The 20145-nt window shown below is 42.1% G+C and overlaps 1 protein-coding gene across 2 annotated transcripts in view; it reads right to left on the bottom strand.

Annotated features, from left to right (window-relative positions):
- samd12 (sterile alpha motif domain containing 12) overlaps positions 1-20145 on the bottom strand; it is a 147658-nt gene that overhangs the window by 93900 nt on the left and 33613 nt on the right. For both annotated transcript variants that reach the window (XM_085262367.1, XM_085262366.1), the window contains exons 2-3: positions 18793-19001; positions 4174-4303 (exon numbers count right to left, since the gene is read on the bottom strand). In XM_085262367.1, the coding sequence (XP_085118493.1) occupies positions 4174-4303; positions 18793-19001 (339 nt within the window). The remainder of the gene's footprint in view (positions 1-4173; positions 4304-18792; positions 19002-20145) is intronic.

The raw sequence follows: 20145 nt of genomic DNA, 5'->3' as shown, positions 1-20145 counted from the left end.
AGAACAGTGTGACACGATTACTGTGCTTGAGACTGTAATCATATGAACACATAGTGGCAATGAGATAAGTTGCCTTTGAATAAATGTCCTATTTTCTCAAAATCGTTACAAAAGCCTCACTGGTACACGAGCTGCAATCACTTGGATATCTGCGCTTCTCTTTTGGGCCGAGACATTATTTTTTTCCCTCTTTTCATCAATAAACGGATATCTCTTTTCAGTTTATTATTATATCACTATTTAACGACAAGTCATTCACGGTCTCTACAGATTAATTTTTAATTCTCTATATAATAATAATAATAATAATAATAATAATAATGGATACTTTATTGATCCCCATGGGGAAATTACTTGTTTTTCTCTGCATTTGACCCATTCACTCAGTGAAGCAGTGGGCAGCCCACTAAGCAGGCGCCCGGGGAGCAGTGTGTAGGGACGGTACCTTGCTCAGGGGTACCTCAGGGTAGCCATTAAGTGGATTCGAACCGCCGACCTTCCGATCATGGGGCGACCACTTTACCTACTGAGCTATCCCTGAACGCCATTTTCTAAACATGCAATTGGCAGGACAGTAATTAATAACATGTAACACACTGACATGTAATCGCCTTGCTAATGGTTTCATTAACCATGATTCCTTCTGCCTGTGGATCAGATTGTCCCCCTAAGAGCTCATCAGCTCACTGCACAACTCAATCACTCAAACAACAACCACAGATGGATCTTTTATGTGGCTCGCCACTTGATTTGGAGCCATGTTAGTCCCTTTGACTCATTTGCTGTTTGCATTCTCATCTATTACCTGGAAGCAGTCTGTAGAAATCACTGCATTCATGAAACAAAAGCTCTTTAGATTATGAGTTACATTTATATAGTGTTTTTTTGTCCTGATGACGATTCAAAGTGCTTTTCACTGCAAGACACATTCACATTTTTTAAAACTATGAAACTATAAATATAAACAGATGGTAACTTTTTTTTTCTTTTTTTTTTAAAAAGCACCCTGTGAGTAACCCTGAGGCACACAAACACCACCACAAATACCCTGGCATATGCTAGTGTGACAGCAACCGGTTGGAAGTTTTTACCATCTCATCCAATCCTAACTTGAAAACTGTTGTATAAATGTGGTTCATCCTAAAAACAAAACAAAACACTGCACTCAAATCTGGACCCCCATCTTCGACAGTTTTCTAAAACCAGCCCCTGCAGCCAGCCTCCACAGCTGCTTCTAATTCAGTCACTGTACGCCCTTAGAGACACTCTGAATTTCCACACTGTGATGTAATGGTCTCCTCTGACAGAAAATATAAGTTAATAGCGACTCGCCCATTTTTCCTCCTTCATCCTCTTTACTTCTGATTACCTATGTCATCGCACCTTTTATGCTGATTACATCTAAAGTATCGGAAACGGTGTGTTTAACTAATTTACCATGCCAAGCTATTCTCTCAACCAAAAGAGCTTTGTCTTTGTAATTACAACGGATTAGGGACTAATATCTAATTATGCCTTAATATGCTTTAATGCATTTTTAATGGCAGCTGAGTGTTAAAGTCAAATTCGCTGCCGTCTCTGTTGGGGGTGGGAGGTGAAGATTGAGGAAGGGAAAGGGTTTCTTGGCAGCAGAGGCTGGAGGGAGGATAGGAAACATTGATTTCTTTGGCAGAGGTTAGAGGAGCCTAGAAGGAAGCCAGCTGCTGCATACTGAAGTCGCTCAACGTTAAAATGTTGCACCAGTCCTGATCCGCAGTAAAATGCATTTCCCTCGCTGCTGTTTTATGTCAGGAGCGGGAGGACACAAATGCCTGTTTGAATTATGATCTGAAATAGAGACCGTTTATTGATTTGCTACTTTATGAAGGGACGACTACGTTGCCAAGACAAGTGAGATTGAGTACCGCTGGCAGCCAAAAAGAGGGCTGACTTTTCTGTCAGAAAATACAGTCAAGAATTGCTACGGTCTGGAGACTCCGATGCTAAAAAGCCAAAAATCTATTCATGCATACACATGTGCACGCACACGCACACACACATGCACGCATGGTTCTGATTTTCAAGGGTCACAGCTCATGGCTGACAAGCACACTGAACAAATAGATATTCTCAGACGCACGCCTGCATGCTCTTATAAATGTATTCATACTCACTGTTTGTTTGTCTACGCATGATTGTTTTCCACAACAATATTCCATCATTTGTTTCCCCCTTGTTTATTCTAATAGAGTGTAGGAACAGAAAAATATCTGCATAATATTTCAAAGATTGATTGGGATGCAAATTGCCTCGTGAGCCCAATTGGTGTGGCTTGGCCTGTTTTAATTGGGCTCTGTTAATTAATGCTCAATGTGAAGACAAACTGAATTACTTGCAGGTTTTGTGCATGTCATTATCTCCTAATTGTGCCAGCGTGAATGTGTATGTGTGTGCGTGTGTGTACAATATGAGCATGAGTTTTCATTTGGTTAACCCTTTCCACACCTGTTAGAGCCCGCAAACATTATTACACCTTAATAACAATCACAGGTCATTAAGTTAATACACTATTAGGAAGCTAGGTTCCAGGGTTTTATTAACTGGGAGACTAAAAGTGTAATTAATTTACAGACTAACTGGATGCACTAGAATTGTTAGGCACACAGAGGTGTTTAATCTTAAAGTTAGATTAATTTTTCCGTATTCAGATATGGACCTCATGAGAAATTTCAAATGAGTGGATGGATAAGCACTCTAACTGCGTGATTAAGAGTGTTTTCAGAGGCAGGCCCTTTAAATCATCCTTTTATATTTGCCTTGTAAGTCATCTGAATCGGCAAATATTTTATTTAGCACACGAGCTCCGAATCAGTCCACAGAAACCAGAAGCTAATGTTTCACAAGTGACTCGTCAATACATCACTTTTAGCTTTTACCTTGAGTGAAAAGAAAACAAAATAAAATCTGCTGAAATGCCTTCGCTTGAAAACGGATTTAAAAACAAAAAACAAAAACGCAGCAGTGGTTCAGCAAGCGTGCAATGAACTGTGGATCTCTCAGACCTCTATGCTGGTGATGAGATATATCTGCAACTTGAGCTGCAAAGTGGCGAGATTCATATTTTCAGGCCATTAAACAGGAGATGCTAAATCTCAAAATCCTCTATGCAGACGTATAACAGAACAAATGCATCAACGGGTGAAATGGGAGCGTGAGTCATTACACCACTCATCATGACCACCAAGTGATTTATCCTGCCAGCCAGTCACTGAGTCGAGGAGGTCCTCGACAGCAACAAATAAACATATTAATGCGATCATTCGTGCTCTGAGAGGTAGAGAGTGCGGCAATTAGCGCTCGTCTGTTGCCACGCGGGCTGGAGTGTCGTTAGGTCAGAGTGACCTTGAGTAGCCTCGTTAGGAAGATGATTGACATGGCCGGCTGTTTTCGGCGGGAACGCTGAAAGTGGGAAGCGAGGGATGTAGGCCGGGTGGCAGGTGGCAGACAGTGGGTGCAGAGAGCACCTGGGATGTTATGAATGAGATCTGGTTTTGTCAAGAGCAGATGTGATAAATGTACCAGTTTCATGAACTTGACTCCAAACCTCATTTAAAGAGAGATATTCAGTGATTTAACGTTGTGATATTTGCTGCATATCATGTTACTTGCACTTTAGCACTTTTTCAGGAGCAAAACAGATTTGCTTTGTTTTTTCTTACTTTCTTTAATTAGTTAGCAGAGGTCTGACAAAGGTGGCTGCAAATATATTTAAACTCTTCACACATGCATGTTGCACCTTTTCTAAATAAGCCGGTAATAAAAAATTGGAGTTTACCAGGCAGGAAATGCTAAATCTTTAAATTCTACAGTTAGCTTAACCTCTGTGATTGCACAGAGCTCTCAGGAAGTGAGTATCTCAGAAGTGCACTTATTTAATTACTGATATCAAATGGAAACATGTTTGTAATGTTACGTTACGTTAAAAGCCGCCACTATGAGTTCTACTAAACTGTCCATATAGCGGATATAGCAGTTCAGTATCTATACATCCATTTCGTCTTATCCTATTGATCATGAATGTGAATGGAAAAAAAATCAACCAGGTTTTAAAAGAGCAACGAGCTACTAGAAACCCGTGGATAATAAGCCATAAACCTCCTCAAATGAAGCCACTGTACAGGTGCCAAAAACTACCTGTGATGTCGTGCTGTTTGAACGAATCGCTGTAGATCTGGTGCTGATTGGGACAGTGTTTCTTCAGCCATTTGCACACGTCCTGTTGGGTCCACAGGGCCACTGGCTTGGACAGCTTCACATATCCTGTCTGTATAAGATACAAACATAATAATAAAAAAAATAAGAACTCCTTATTTTAAAATCTTTTTACACAGTCACCATTTATAACCATTAATAAACCCTGATTATGACGTTTATGGACTACCGCTTCCTCTTTTTGGTCAAATCGTTTGATCTAGAAGATGCAGGTAAAATACTGTTATGTGTCAGTGTTTTCCGTTTTGACCTGGTGGGATCATGCCACTTTCACTTCTTAACTGTATTTTAGTGTATCTGAATTTTTACAGGCTGCTTTGTGACATTTTCCCTTCTGCATCAGTGATCAATGGCTAATAAGTGATTTTTTTACACTATAACTCCAGAAAAATGTTAAAAAGACAGTCATGAAATCTACAGCTGGGAGCTCAGCACAAAGTAAAATATTAAATTTTGAATTACACACACTGTTATGTATGAATTAAACATATGTTCTCAACATATGTTCACATTGTACAGCTCAGAGAAACGTATCGCTTGCGTTAAAGTTAAACACTAAATGGCTCATTTTTCCTCAACAACAAAAAAAATCTGTATCTAAACACACACAAAAAAAATGATGACTGAGAGAAAGGTGGTGTTAATTTGTGCAAATCAATTCTGTGAGGAGAAAACTGAGAAACACAAAGGGATCAAAAACATGGACTCGAAATAAGCAGCTAGAAGATGAACACCTTGTGCTGTCGTCTCTTTACATGTGCGGAAATTTGGCCCCTGAATTATAACACGAAGCTTAGAGGATAACTTTAAGTTTTCTATTTTGATTATTTGCTTTAACGCCTGATAAGCACGTTAATCAAAATTACAGATGTCAAGAATGCATGCAAGCTCTGAGCGCTGCAAATGCACCAAACCAGTATAAGAATATTTCCACACAAGCAGTAGACCAGCCAACATCAACACCACCAAATGTCTCTGCACATATTGAACATATGTTATTCTCTGTATATCTTATTATTTATTGTGATTTGCTAGGCTTTCTTTAAGCGCCGATGTGGGACAATACCACACTTTCATTGTACTACGTGTAATGGCAATGAAGAGTTAAACTATTAGTGCACTTCTGAGGGAAATTAAAAGTATGCCCCTTCAAGTGTCCTGTTAGTTTTCTTGTTGACTGACTTTTGCTGTATGCTGGGAAGTCTTGCAGTGTTTTATTCTTTCTGTATGGGCATCTGAAATAAAAAAAGAATAAACTAGACCATAAGAAAGACAGATATCATACTGTAAAAGCACAAGAGGACCAACACTTACTGCTATCCAGGGCCAATAGTATCCAAAACCTATAACATTGTAGCTGTAGCCAGTTTTGACAGAGAACTATGAACGAGTGCATGCATACACTTCTCTGTTTTGCATTGCAGTCTTGCTGCAAGACACCTTTCTTATTTAAACGCACTACTTCAACAGCGGGCTATGCAGTAGACTGCCAGCGGATTGCTCTTGAAAGTGCTGGCAATGGATTTGATTTTGATTGAGGGGGCTACTAAAATTACAAACACAGAGAGGTGATTAAAATTTCACATCCACTCCCCTCCACTTCAGCCTGCTCTCTGGCTGCCGTGTGGTGCGGCATAGCAATGGAAGCCCCCTCTTTCCTCCACCCAAAGAAAGCAGAGCAGCAGGTACTGGCAGCATTTCTCCCGGCTTGTGCCTTCTCGCTCCTCCTTTCTATCCCGTCTCATCTCTCCCCAACGTTCAATCTCACGCAGGCCCTGTCAGATCTATCGCGTTGTCTTTCTCACTTCTTCTCCCCGCATATTGTAGCCCTCGTCTCTCCCATCGCCCTTCTCTCACCTGTTTCTTATTATATGGTGCTACCTCACTCTTGCCTTTTCGGTGTCTTTTCACCGCTCCTTCCCACTCATCACGCGGCATCCCTGAGAGAAAGAGAAATTGAGGGATGTGTACATGCTGATTTGGGCATATGGTCTGTATCCCGTGTAGGTAGGCGAAGTGACAGACAGCCAAAGAAAGCAGGTAGCTATGTACGCAGAAAGGCGAGGCCGCCTCTCTTAATACGATTGCTTGGCAGCCTGCAAAGGATAGGTGTAGAAACTGCAGAGAGGGGAGGGTGTGGTATTACAGGAAGAAACCACATTAACCATTAAACACAGCTCAACTCAATGCTAATTAACCCCGACTATAAGCCTGAGGCGACAAAAGAGAGAGGGAGGCCAGGATGTCGTAAGAGTGAAGGATGGAGAAGAAAAGAAGAGAGAGAGAGAGGAGTGTGAGTGTGTGTGTGTGTGTGTGTGTGTGTGTGTGTGTGTGTGTGTGTGTGTGTGTGTGTGTGTTATGAAAGCATGTGAGAAAGTAGAGTGTAGAAAAGGAGGAAAAAGAAAAAAGAGAGGAGGCTGGGAGTGTGAAGGATGGCCGGACTGACAGATGATCCAGAGGAATGAAAAGCAAAAAGCCTGGTGCTCCATGGTAGACTCAGCAGAGTTTGACACAGGAGACTCTCTCATTTTCCATGAACCCATTTGTGAGTCAATGGCCATCTGTGTTTTACATTCTGCACTGATTTAGCCCATAGCTGTGTTCCCTGGGCCTGTACAATAGGTGAGCCGGTGCCTTTCTGCCTGCCAGCCAGCCTGCAGAGCCAAAGGGCGGAGAGAAAACAAAACAGAGAAGAAAACAAGAGTACAATCATGCTCAAAGAGCCGTGTTCAAGAGACTCCAGGCCAATTAGAGTTTTGAGTGACAGCGCAGGGGTGAGAGAGGAAGCCCGCTTTATTTCTAAGTGGAATACGTCTGGGAACGAGCACACAAAGACGCACGCATTTATCCACATGTGCAGCCCGTTCGCACAAATGCGTTCACACTGGAAGGAATGCGCATAAATGCAATGCATACGCGCGCACGCGGCACATTTATATGACCGCCATCTGTGCCGATATGCGTACAGTGTTGTGATGTCCTTGGATTTAATTGATATCTGAAAGCCCAGTAGAGCTTCCAGTATTCTTCACGTTACCTTAGCAACAGAGCAAGGACAACCTCAAAAATTAAAAGATGAGAAATAAAGCCTTTTGCGGGGAAAACGCACAACCCTAAGATGAACCAGAGTCTGCGATAAACATACATTTCCAGTCACACTGGAAAAAAACAACTATTACATACATAATGAAGCATGTAATCCCACTAACGCTGATAAGCATTTAAAGATCCAATATGAATGCACTCAGCTAAATTAATCAAGAGGCAATCACATGGCCCCTTTGTGAGGACAGTATTGGAATACAAAAAAGAGCTGGGAATTAAAAAGCGCTGAAAAGCATTCCAGAGACAAACACCATGTGACTGAGAGAGTGAATTTGGCAGTGGTGTTGTACGGCAATAATTGTTTCTTAGGAGAACTGCAAACCCCCCTCATCCCCGTGCCGCGGTTTTCATTTTGCCTCCAAGATTGTCGGGCTGATTGCAGGGTCAAATGGCTTTTCACTCAATTAAAAATGTTAACTACAGCAGCAATTAGCTCATGTAAGGACATTGTCTTGTCAATAATTTGAATTTAGTGCTAAACTGACCACAAGGAGCTTATGAAGTGAAACAGATTTATTAGTTCGTCTGAGTTTTGCTTAGTTACCAGAAATAACTCAAATTCAACCTCGGCTCTGGATATTTCCCTGGACAATATAAAGTGGCAGAGTTCATTTATTGAGCAAATGCACACAAGGGCAGAACAAATACTCGATAGCTATTTGATAGCAAAGTGCTGTTCCTTTTATTTAAAACCGTTGTCTAGTAGCCTTCATTAGGCGCAGCGGTGTTTGTTGAATAAATCGTAGCTGATTCCCTTTTTGTCCTAAACAGGTATGAAAAAAAAAATGGAAGTAATGTTCACACAGTACCAAAAGTTGCGTGTAAAAGTCAGCGTTTCTTAATATTTTGCTTCTAAACAACCAGACTTTGTTGTTTTGTTGTCTTTAGGCTTTCTGAAGGTCTTTCAAAGTATTTTTTTGGACATTGCTTTTGCACCGATTTTCCAGCCTTTGTACTTGTTCATTTTTAAAGGAATGGTTTTCTCTTTTCTTTGCTAAGCCACTTAACAGCACTGACCTATGAATCACTCAGGCATAAAAATGGCACTTTACTCAAGGGATGAACCAGTGTTGACACAAAACAGATAAGACAACTAAGCAAAAACACAATTTTAACTATTGTAACAGCAGACAAAAAACAAAAAACCAAAACATAATTTCTGACAGGCATATTGAATTCATGATAACAATTCCCAAAGAGCTATTGGGTTTTTTTGTATGTGAAGTGTATTTAGTATTTATTTATTTATTGTCATTGTCAAGAACAATGAAATTGCGTTTGGGGCTTCCATACAACCCAAAAAAAAAAAAAAAAAGAAGAAAATAATAAATACCCCTTAAAACCCAAGTGTACATATTTAACCCAGTGTGACTCCAATGCAATAAGACAATCCTTAGCAATAATGTTCGTAGAAATTCAGACAAAGACCTGAGAAACATGACAAAATACAACAATGCAACCCATTCAATATTATTGTACTGTGAGATATGATATCAGATATGATAGTTATCTATTTAAGAAAGAGGGGGGGGGGGGGCAGGAGGGGGAAGAGAATAAAGATATGATGCACCAATGCAGACCAGTTCATTGCTATTAAGAAGTTGGATATGATTATTGTCCGTGAGAGGGGGGCAGAGAGTTCAGGAGCCTCACAGCCTGTGGATACAGGCTGTTGGCCAGTCTGGATGTTCTGGCCTGTATAGACCTGTACCTTCTCCCTGAGGGCAGCAGATGGAAAAGGTGGCGCGCAGGGTGATGTTGGTCCCGCAGGATACTGTGCACCCTCCTCAGACAGCGAGTGGGGAAGATATTACTGATCTCTGGCAGACTTGTTCCAATAATTCTGCCAGCTTCTTTCACCACCCGCTGGAGTGCTTGCTGATCGGCCTTGGTGCAGCTGGGGAACCACACTAGAAATCCATACGTCAGAACGCTGCTGATGGCACAGTTGTAGAAGTTCAACATCAGAGATCTGGGAATGTGTGCGCTCCGCAGTCTCCTCAGGTAGTAGAGGCGCTGTTGGGCCTTTCGTACAACTGAGGTGATATGGTTGCCCCAGGACAGGTCCTCGGTCACAGTTACCCCCAAGAATTTAAAACTGCTCACCCTCTCCACCGCCTCACTGCCAATGAAGAGAGGCAGATGGTTGTTATGACCCCTCTTCCGGAAATCTACAATGATCTCCTTGGTCTTTTTGGTGTTTAAGACCAAGTTATTGTCGTGGCACCATGACTCTAGTTGTTGCACCTCTGTCCTATAGTTTGTCTCATCATTGTTGGATATAAGTCCGAGCACTGTAGTGTCATCTGCAAACTTAACAATGAGATTGGACGCGCAGGAGGAAATACAGTCATGGGTGAAGAGAGTGTATAGCAGAGGGCTCAGAAAAGTGACTGGCCTAGGTAAACAGTATCTGAAAGTTGTGTCCTTTTGCACATTACTATAAATGTAGGATGCAAAAACTGTCATGGTCCTGAGTCTGAGGACTCAGTGTTTTGTGTTTCCTTATGCTTTTGTTCATTCCGAGTGTGTATTCTGTTGTTATTTTGCCATTTGTTAGGTTTCTGTTCTTTGCCTGCCTGCTCCCACTTCTCTGTGTTCCCTCTGTCTGTCCATGGTGTTATTGTGTCTGCTCATGAGTCTGCCTGTCAAGTTCAGTGTCCTGTCTGGTTCTCTGTCTGTTAATTTCCTGTTTTATTCTGAAGGTTCATGTCTGATGTGAGTGTGTTCAGTTTACATTTCCCCTGTCCCGTCAGCTCTGATTTCTCCCAGCTGTGTTGCCCTCCTGTCTCTTATCCCCTGATTACTGGTGTGTGTATTTAAGCCCTGTGTGTTCTCCTGCCTGTTGCCAGTTCGTCTGTATTACTCCATGTAAGTCCGCGCTTTTCTGCATTCATCTGTGTCTCTCTGCGTTTTTGTATCCTCCGTCAGTGTGCGTCTCTCTGCCTTTCACCCCGTGTCCTGTGGATTTCTAGTTGCTCTTTAGTTTTCCCAGTTTAGGTTTCCGTTAGTTTGTCTCATTATTCGTTTTCTGTTCCTGCCACTGACACCTTGTAAATAAACTCCACTAATCTTTTCATACACTGCTTGCTCTTGGGTCCTTTTTCCAACTCCACACGGCTCGCCTCGGCAGCCGTGACAGTACGAACCGGCCACTATGGACCCAGCAGCAGTCAACCCGCCCGAGGAGCTCCGGGAGGACATTATGTACTCAGTGGACAAATTAATTAACCTATGGCTGGAGCATGAGGGGAGAGAATTCCGCCAAAGCATAGCTGTTCGGCTACAGCGCTTACTTTCTGGTCTCCCCTGGTTGCTCAGCTCACTTCACCCGCTCACACAGAATTTTGTTCTGAACGAGCTTCATCTTCTCCCCCTTGCTACCACCCACCCTGCAACTCATGCTTCACTCCCCGACCCGACGGAGAGTGTCCTGCCCGGCCCGTCGGTCCAGCCTTCAAATGGGGATCAGCACTCACGCCGTCGACGCCCCTCGCCACAGTCGGACCCCAGGATATCAGAGCGGCCGACTGAGGTGAGTAGGAAGGATAACAGTTCCAATTCGGACCTTAAGACTTTTTCTTCCGGGATTGTTCGGGGTGTGTCAGTGGGAGCTAATTCGCTAAGCCTACCTACCTTCGTGGTAACCGATCTCTCCCAGGTTGGCATTTTTAAGACTTCAGTGAAAGCAAAGGGCTGTTGTTCTTCTGAAACTGTTAAACCCGTGTCAGCCAACCCAGGGTCTGCTAAAACTGTGACATATAACCCAGAGACCATTAACACCAGCTCTGATGATACTAGGACTGTTTATTCATTTGAACCGCGGCCTCAAGCTCAGTTAGCCGCACGGCCTCAAGCTCAGTTAGCCGCACGGCCTCAAGCTCAGTTAGCCGCACGGCCTCAAGCTCAGTTAGCCGCACGGCCTCAAGCTCAGTTAGCCGCACGGCCTCAAGCTCAGTTAGCCGCACGGCCTCAAGCTCAGTTAGCCGCACGGCCTCAAGCTCAGTCTCTAATTCCACCACCGTTGTCATCACAACCACTATGTCAGTCACCCTCAGTTCAGCCTCCTGTTCAGCAGCCACCAGCCCTGCATCCTGTGTCAGTTGTTCCACCTGTAAAACCATACAAGTCAATTCTACCCGAAAGACACTGCTCCTCGCCCATCCACTACAAGCAGAGAGACAAATCTAACAATACTGTCAACAGTCCTCAAAAGCTGGCCAGTTCTGAGACTGCGACACACTCCAGGGCCTCCCCAGAGGCCGGGGTTCAGCCCCCAGCTGATTCTGGATCCCTGGAGGTCAAGAAGCCAGCTGAGGACTGCACCCAGCTGTCACTGCCTGAGCAGAGTCAACGCTCTGGGCAGCTGAAGTCTGCTATGTGTTTGCCAGGGGCCACTGTGCCTGCTGGTTCTGTTCTGTTTCTGCCAGAGGTCCCCGCGCCTGCTGGTCCTGTTCTGTCCCTGCCAGAGGCCCGTCTGCATCATCCTCGCCTGGTCCAGCCTCTGCTTCAGCGTCCTCATCAGCTTCCGCTTCGCCTGGGGCTGCAGGGGCCACGCAGCCTTCAGGTCCCCTACTACCACCTCCACATCGTCGGTCATCTGCCAGGCCGCTTGTTGGGCATCTCCGCCACCGTGGACGCCCTCCTGAACGCCCTCCTGAACGCCGCCACTACCTTCCACGTGGCCGGCCTCCGGACCTGCCCCACTGCCGCTGCCTTTCACACGGTCGGCCCCCGGAACTGAACCGTTTTGGCCTCCGGGTCGGCCCCCTGACCTTGTCCGTCTGGGCCTTTTCGGACTGTGTCCCTCCGTCCTGGACCCCCACCGCCCGCCCTGGTCGGGTCGTTTTCTGTTTTTTGGTTCGTGGGGGGGTTTTTTGGTTTTGGTCCATTTTTGTGTTTCTGTTGGGCTGTCTGGTGCCAGCCCTTGAGGGGAGGGGGGGGGGGTACTGTCATGGTCCTGAGTCTGAGGACTCAGTGTTTTGTGTTTCCTTATGCTTTTGTTCATTCAGTTGCTCTTTAGTTTTCCCAGTTTAGGTTTCCGTTAGTTTGTCTCATTATTCGTTTTCTGTTCCTGCCACTGACACCTTGTAAATAAACTCCACTAATCTTTTCATACACTGCTTGCTCTTGGGTCCTTTTTCCAACTCCACACGGCTCGCCTCGGCAAAAACAGAATCATGTAATTTTAGAGTTTTTCAATTGCTTTGTTTTGTATAAATGCTTATTTAATGTGCTAGCAATTCACTTCAAATAAATAACTATGAAGACTAGAAGATTGAAAAACAATTCCCACACTGGCTCAAACTTTCATAGACAATACAAGGTCCTGACAGCCAATCTGAACTTATTTTCATAAAATTATGGATGCCTCAAGTAGAAAGAAGAGAGCCTATTATCAGTGCTCATTTCAAAAGTCACCAACACGCCACAGTCACACCTTCACACACTCATTCAAACAGAGGTTTATTCTATGCCTTTAAGAGCTTTCTAACTATTATACCAGACTCACAAACTCTTGATGTTTGATCGCACAGTATCAGCAAAATACTGAATTTAGTGTTCAGTATTTTGCCCAAGGACATGCAACATGCAGACTGGAGGAGCCAGAGAGTGATCTTTCAATTGGTGGATGATTAACTCCTGAACCATTCATGGTGGTGCATGAGTGCACACGGAAACCTTGAACTACTGTGAAAACACCATTAATGCTATCCAGACATCTTTTTTTCAGGAAAAGGCTTTGCTTATTTTAGCAAGATGATGGAAACCTACGACAACTGGGATAGGATACCCTATAACCCCCAACTGGACAATAGATGGGTGGATGAATTAAGCTAAATATATGATAAACTAGGTCCTAAAATGTTAAACAGTGCTGATTGTGCATCAGTAAAGGATGGGAAAATGTATCATTTGAAAATATAATTATCAAAACTACTGAAATGCTTAAGTGTTAAAAATGGATCAGGATGCAAGACAGTGGTTCTCTTAAATGTGCTGCTGACATAAATTTCAATGTGAGTGTAAACAAGTCAACATTAAAACCACTGTCTATAATACTGTGTGCAGTATTTTTTTTTTTTTTTTTTTTTTTTTTTTTTTTAAACGGCCCTGCCAGGGGTAGTTTGCATCTCAGCAACAACAAGTGGTCCGAGTAAAAACCAAATGAATGCCAGAAATTGAATTTCCCAAGCAGAAAATTGCATTGTAATAAAATTATTGGTGTTAGTCACATGGCTAATCAGTGTATATTAAAAGAAAAAAACTCATTAGTTTCAACATTTCGATTGTTTTTTTTATTTTTACTTTCAATTAAATCTAGAGATTAAATCAACTGCAAATTTGCAAAATTGTATTTTGGTTTTTATTCTAGACAACATTACAGCTTATTTGGAAACACTGTTATAGCTAAATATACCAATATACTCACAGCTTCTCAAAAATGCAATCCTGTATTTACATAAGGTCTTAAAACAAAGTGCTACCACATTATATCTCATTCTTTGTATAAGTTATAATTCTAGACCCTAAATCTAATCTTGATTTTACCTTTTAATTCCATCCCTCAGTTCTCAACAGCAGCGGGAAAACTGAAAGGTTGTATTAGACGCTTCCTTCTTCCTCCACCCTGAACTTCCTTATGTTACACGAGTCACATTCCCTGTTATATACTACCCTCTAGTGTCACCACTAAACACTGCCTCCACGTTTAACTGCAGACTGACGGAGAAGCACTAAGAAGAGCAAGGCAGCTGCCATTAATGTCATGTTGACTGAGTGAATGGGTGTCTGAGACACGGAGCCCTGTGTCGCCTGCCCTATCTCCACTGCACAGCTAATTAACAGCTCTGGCATGTTCTCTCTCGCTTTCTTTTCTTTCTGCCTCGCTCCATTTCTCTCGGCAAGAGCTGGCAGGAGATGAAAATTCCCTGTATTAATTAATCTGTTACATACAGGAATTGGGATGAAACCGTGATACGGGTGCGTGTATGTGTGAGTGGACAGGGTAGAGAGGAGTCCAGAGAGCTGTGGATAGCTGACAGAATAACACGCTGTGCTGGAAAAATTAATAAGCCTTAATAAGGAGCCTCTGTTTGAAATTGGATTTACAGGCGATGCCAACTTTACTCAGGCACATCAAAGAAAGTACACCAGATCCCTTCAGAGCACCTGACCTTGGGATTCAGCGGGGTCCATAAAGCATAGCAGGGCGTGTTAACACCAAACAAGATATATTCACCTTGGGCTTCATATTGATTACGACTGAGATGAGGTTATTTGCTATGGATGTTATAGCTATCCACAGAGTCTAAATGGCTGTTTTATGCTTCATGTTTAATCTATGGCTGAGCCTTGACTCGATTATAAATCCGAGCAGGCGCATGATTCAACTTTAATCCAATATTTAAAAATTAACGCCGCTGATGTGATGAACTGAAATGACCTGCTGTATGCTGTTCCACAGAATGGCACAAAGGTCTGGATTTATTATGTCTTCACATTTATTCAGTGCTAATTGATGGATCGTTAAAACAGGGACTTACACTCCACATGAAAAATGAGATGAATGAGCCCTAGCATCAAACTCTCCCTCTTAGTCAGCAATCCTGACAAAATGTTGAGTTTCTCACCGGAAAAGCCGATGAAGCTTGGTAACGTTTCTCTTCTATCAACTGAAATGTGTTTGTAGGGCTGAAAAAGCACTCGAATGTGGCACCGGAAAGTTTCAGTTAAACAGGATTTAGATTTCTCGGGGCAAGGTATCAATCACGAGTGCTGTGTTGACTCTAGAATTAATACAGACTCTCAGTTTCATCTGCGTGGCTGCTGTTATTTAACAGCCAACAACATTTGATTAGAATTTCTATTTGCAAGATATATAGTCCCTGGACTCATATGCATATACACGGACAAGCCAAAACATTACGACTGCTCACAGATGTAGTGAATAACATTGATTATACAATGATGCATTTCAAGGTCTGGGATTAATTAGACTATAACTGAACATTTGGCTGTTAAAGCTGCGCAAATGGGCAGCAGTAAAGAACTAAGTGACTGGCAAGGGTGAAGTTGCAGCCAGATGACTGGACGGGAACATATCTGAAAGAGCAACACTTATCAAGTGGCCCAGTTTGGCACTGTTGAGTACAAACCCGCAGTGGTCTGAGGAGAGACAAGGCATGAACTGATGGCAAGATGTTTTAACTGTTCCCAGTTAAACTTGAGAGGCTTGATGCACCCCGGGCAGCAACATTTGATGGTGCAACACTCCACACGGCACCTTCAATGGTCTTGCCTTGATGGGTCCATTGACTTGGCACCACACAAAGACCAACAAGCAAATGAGTTGAGACATTGTAATGAGGGGACATGACAATCAGGGAGTGCTGAAGAGAAATCTAAGGGGAAAATACTGTAACAGAGGAGGCAAGGAGCCAAACAACAGTGTAACCTGGGAACATATGAGCCACTGACGCCTGCTCGCAGCACAAATGTTGTTGTTAAGATTGTTGTAAAGATGTAGGAAAGTGTACTTTTCTTGGCTTTTCACCCATAATATTATTAATTATAGCATTAGTAAAACACTCTGGCAGGATCAGGTAAAGACATTGACGCTAAGGTGCTCAAACCTTATTTTGCAGCAAATAAACATCAAATTTTTTAAGTATCACAGTACAGGATTTGGTTGCAGTTTCTATGCTCTGTGCTTTTTAAGATTATCACCTACTGCACATATAACTGCCAGGAGGCATTCCCTAGATGACAGCCGAGTGGTGAGAGTTTCACTTATGAGGACTTTGATATGAGGGAACGGGAGGTTTTGAAGCATCACCGTGATTTAGACTTGGTAGTGCATGCATATTTATGAAATCAAAAATAATATGCCGAGCCATACAGAATGTGAAAGAATGTGGTCATATAATAGCACACATATGTAATACTAATTGAAGTTGAACACCATTTAATTAACCTCAAATCCTGTAAGTACTAATAAATACTATCTGTCCTGTGTCTCCAAAGCTTGATAGTACAGATTACTATGAGACATAATTAAACTCTTTCTAGACTAGTCTACTTAGATTTTTCCAAAGATAGGAGATATTAAATCTATCGCACAGGGACATGTGACATTGAGGCTGAAAGTTGTCAAATAATTTCTGCAACTTTCTGTTTGCACTAATTCAACCAGGCCAGGCTGCAGGTCTGGTATTTCAAAGAGGTTTACACAGAAGCTGGTGTCTGACTCAAAGTACTTTAATCTTCTTTCATTGTCGTAACTGTTGATCAGGAAAGAAAAAGAGCATATGGCAGTTTGCATACGTTGGAAGTAAACACTACTCTCCCAATCCGTCTATTTCTGGAGAGGAAACAACTTATGAGTCTTCACTGCTGTTGATGGGTCCTTTCATCTATTATCAGGGACACCAAGAAAAACAACAGCTTGTCTGTCACTGCTTATTCCACATTAAAGTTATTGTTGGTGCTTACAAGGTGGACAGAAACATAAGGGGTTACTTTATCTACATGACTGGCATACTATTTTGTGCGTGGAAAGCAAAAGGATGTGTGCCGTCCACATAATGTGACAACAAATACCATCAATGTATCATCAAATAAGAGTAATAAGTGCAGTTATATCACCACAGTGCAGTTAAGCATGCTATGTGAATTCCTTGTGAGATCTGAGAACTTGTGCTACAGTGTTTCAAGTGCTATACTTTTGTTTAGATACAGTGGAGCATTTCATTAACTTGGTTTAGCCTGTTAGCATTCCAGCATTTGCTAATTAGCACTTAAGAAAACACAGTAATTACACTTTTATCCAAAACAAAGCAGCTAATTTGAGGGGTCACAAGTGTAAATCTAATACTAAGACTTTCATCATTTCAGTTTTTAGTGCGCTCGAGGTGGCCTATATTTATTTTGGGAATTTGGACACAAAAAATTGGACAACCTGAAGCTTGCTGTCAAGCCAGAATGTAGAGCAAACACGTTTGCAGCTAATCAGCCATAAAGCAATAAAAACTGAAATAACAGTCACCCCCAAAGCAGGTTTTATTTCCAGGTTTATTGTTTATTTTACTCTAGATTTGATTGATTTACAACATTATGCTGAAAGGAAAAAAGATCAGAAAATAGCAGCTGAGACCATAACTGGGCAAAATGTTTTAGTCAAATGAGGATTAAGGTCCTTTTTCTCATAGACTTCTATACAGCCACACTTTCATTCTGCCCATTCTGGCTTTTAAAATAAATATATATTTATGACACACTGAGAGCTTATATCCAACTTTTACGCACAGTCTGTGGACTTGATGGATTTTTCAAAGGCATTAAAAACCTTTTGAAAATTTCACAGTTAAAGATCAAACTACAACTCCCTCAACAAATGCAAAGAGACATTCTTTTTTAAAATGTACCTAGCAGCCCTGAATTTTTCAAAACACTACGCATCAAAAGACATTAAACAGTCTGTACCCCCCAAATAATATAAAAGATAATACATGTAACAGTTCAGTGTATTTAGCATTTGCTAGCAACTGGTCATTCAGCATGCTGCCACCTGCAATACTCACACAGCACCGTCACCCAAATCATCCCAGTAGTGAGAACACACTCCCCCTGACTATTTCAATTCTAAACTCACGTGTCTAACTCACAGACTTAATGGACAAACATGTAATATAAATATTAGCCATCAGTCACCTGTTTTCTTTTATTAATCCAAGCTTCTCTTACAGTTACCATGAGTCTGAAAACTGCTGACTCTGGCGCCCCTTAGCTGCAGTATGATAGAAAACACTATGAAGACACTATGGCAGCGGTCCCCAACCCCCGGGACACGGACTGATACCAGTGAGTCGTTTGGTTCCGGGCTGTGACAGTTGAGGCTCGGGTGTGAAATTTATGGTTTCCAGGGTTTTTTTTTATCGTTAACTCGGTTTCCCTGGGTCTTTTCCCGTGTTGTAGTTGTGTGTTTTCAAAGAAATATTTACACGTTACCATAGTGACCAGAGAGTATTAAGGGACAGAGAGAAGGATGTTACACTCAATTTGTTGGTCATTGTAGGAGGATGCTGCCAATAAAGTTAGGCAATTACACAGTGAATTCGCATTTATTATTATATTTGAAAAATACCCCAGTTTGTGTCTTGCTCGTATCATTTTATTTTGTTGTATTTATCTGCGCCACCCTAAAGGCAGGTCTGTGAAAATATTGTCTGACATTAAACCGGTCGGTGGCACAAAAAAGGTTGGGGACCGCTGCCATATGGCACTATGGAGACACAGAGTACAGATTTGCAAAGAAAAAGAGGAGTTGGAGTTGTTATATGCTTGAAATAACAGGAGATTAAATAATTAATAATTGAAAAATTAAAAATTGAAAAACAAAAACAATATATGCTATGCTATGATAGATAGTCTTACCCGGGTCAGCTCAGACTCTGAGACAGATCGGTGTGGCGGGGAGCGCCGCTGGTACCTAGGAGGGCTGACATCCTGATAGCTTGGGCTGTCGTCATCCAGCAGGACAGACCCCACGTCCACAGACTCTTCTTCCTCCTCCAGCTGTGACGTCATATTCTCCTGGCACATCTGGTGGTCGATGCCATTCTGGCTCAGGTTGCAGTGAACAGCTGAGTGTGTCAGAGGCAAACATTTCCAAGTGATTAGCAAAGGGTAACAGCAGACATTTGCCATAAATAGGACGAAAGTGTAGTATTGCAATTTTAACTGGAGGTGCTTTGCATTACATTTGAATCACTTAGGTTCAGGTATGTACTAGCTAAGGTATGTACTAGCTACTAGCTAATAAATTAAGATTGCAGTTTTCTATAAATGGGCCTTTCAATGCTTGTGTAGTACACAAGAGTACTACATCGTTTCTGTAATAGTATAACATCTTTTTTTAATGGTCTCTTTTTACAGTTCTCTTAAATGTTAGATTATTAAATTTCCTGGTGAAATTCCAAACTGTGAGCAACACATGTTGAATAACCCAGTCCTCACACACTGAACGCTACACTTCAGAAATTCCACAAGATGGCAGCAGAGAGTGACTTATGGTGAGTAAGCCAGTGAAAGTCTCAGTAGTTCATTGTAATGCAACCTGTCTCCTACTACCAGACAGTTCTTAATACAGTGGACTGTTTGCAGACAGTTATCCAAAATCTGTATTAGAGCATAAATAATAACAGCAAAGTTTCAGGAAAAAGCTAAGTGTTATCTATTATTCACTAACATCAGAGAGACAAGTCCCAGAATGATTCTACATGATGAGAACAACCCAAATGTAAGGCACAAAAATATCTTCTGCAAACAAGAAGATGAGCAAGTTATGCAGGAGATGATATGCCCCCACGGAGATAATCTGGAATTTACATAAACAGGCAAACATCCACAGAAGAACCATGACAAGTTCTCCAAAAAGACAACTTAACTGAAAACTGTGAAAAAGCACAACAGCAAAGGAGTTGTCTCATACATCAGAAATTTAGTTTTTCTATCCTTAATGTAATGACCCTTCTATGAATCTCATGCTCTTAAAAGTAAAGAAGACAAAGAGAATTTTGTTAGTGTGGAACTACCAGCAAAGCCAGCGTTCAGGCATCCATAAGTTGAAAATTCCAACAAGTTCAGGCAGGCTACAAAGTCGAGCTCAGCTGCCGGCCTGGCAGATCAGATGATATCAGTGCCAGCACAGATCAGCTAGTCTCTCAGCAAACTGGCACATCTCATTACGTGTGTGCTATTGAATATTCTGTAACCTGCCAACAGTTT

The sequence above is a fragment of the Mchenga conophoros genome, linkage group LG22 (genome assembly GCF_057382185.1).
Source record: "Mchenga conophoros isolate Kocher_MC1m ecotype Shallow Benthic linkage group LG22, M_conophoros_male_GT1.1, whole genome shotgun sequence".
NCBI classification, from domain to species: domain Eukaryota; kingdom Metazoa; phylum Chordata; class Actinopteri; order Cichliformes; family Cichlidae; genus Mchenga; species Mchenga conophoros.
This window is presented reverse-complemented; position numbering and strand designations above follow the sequence as displayed.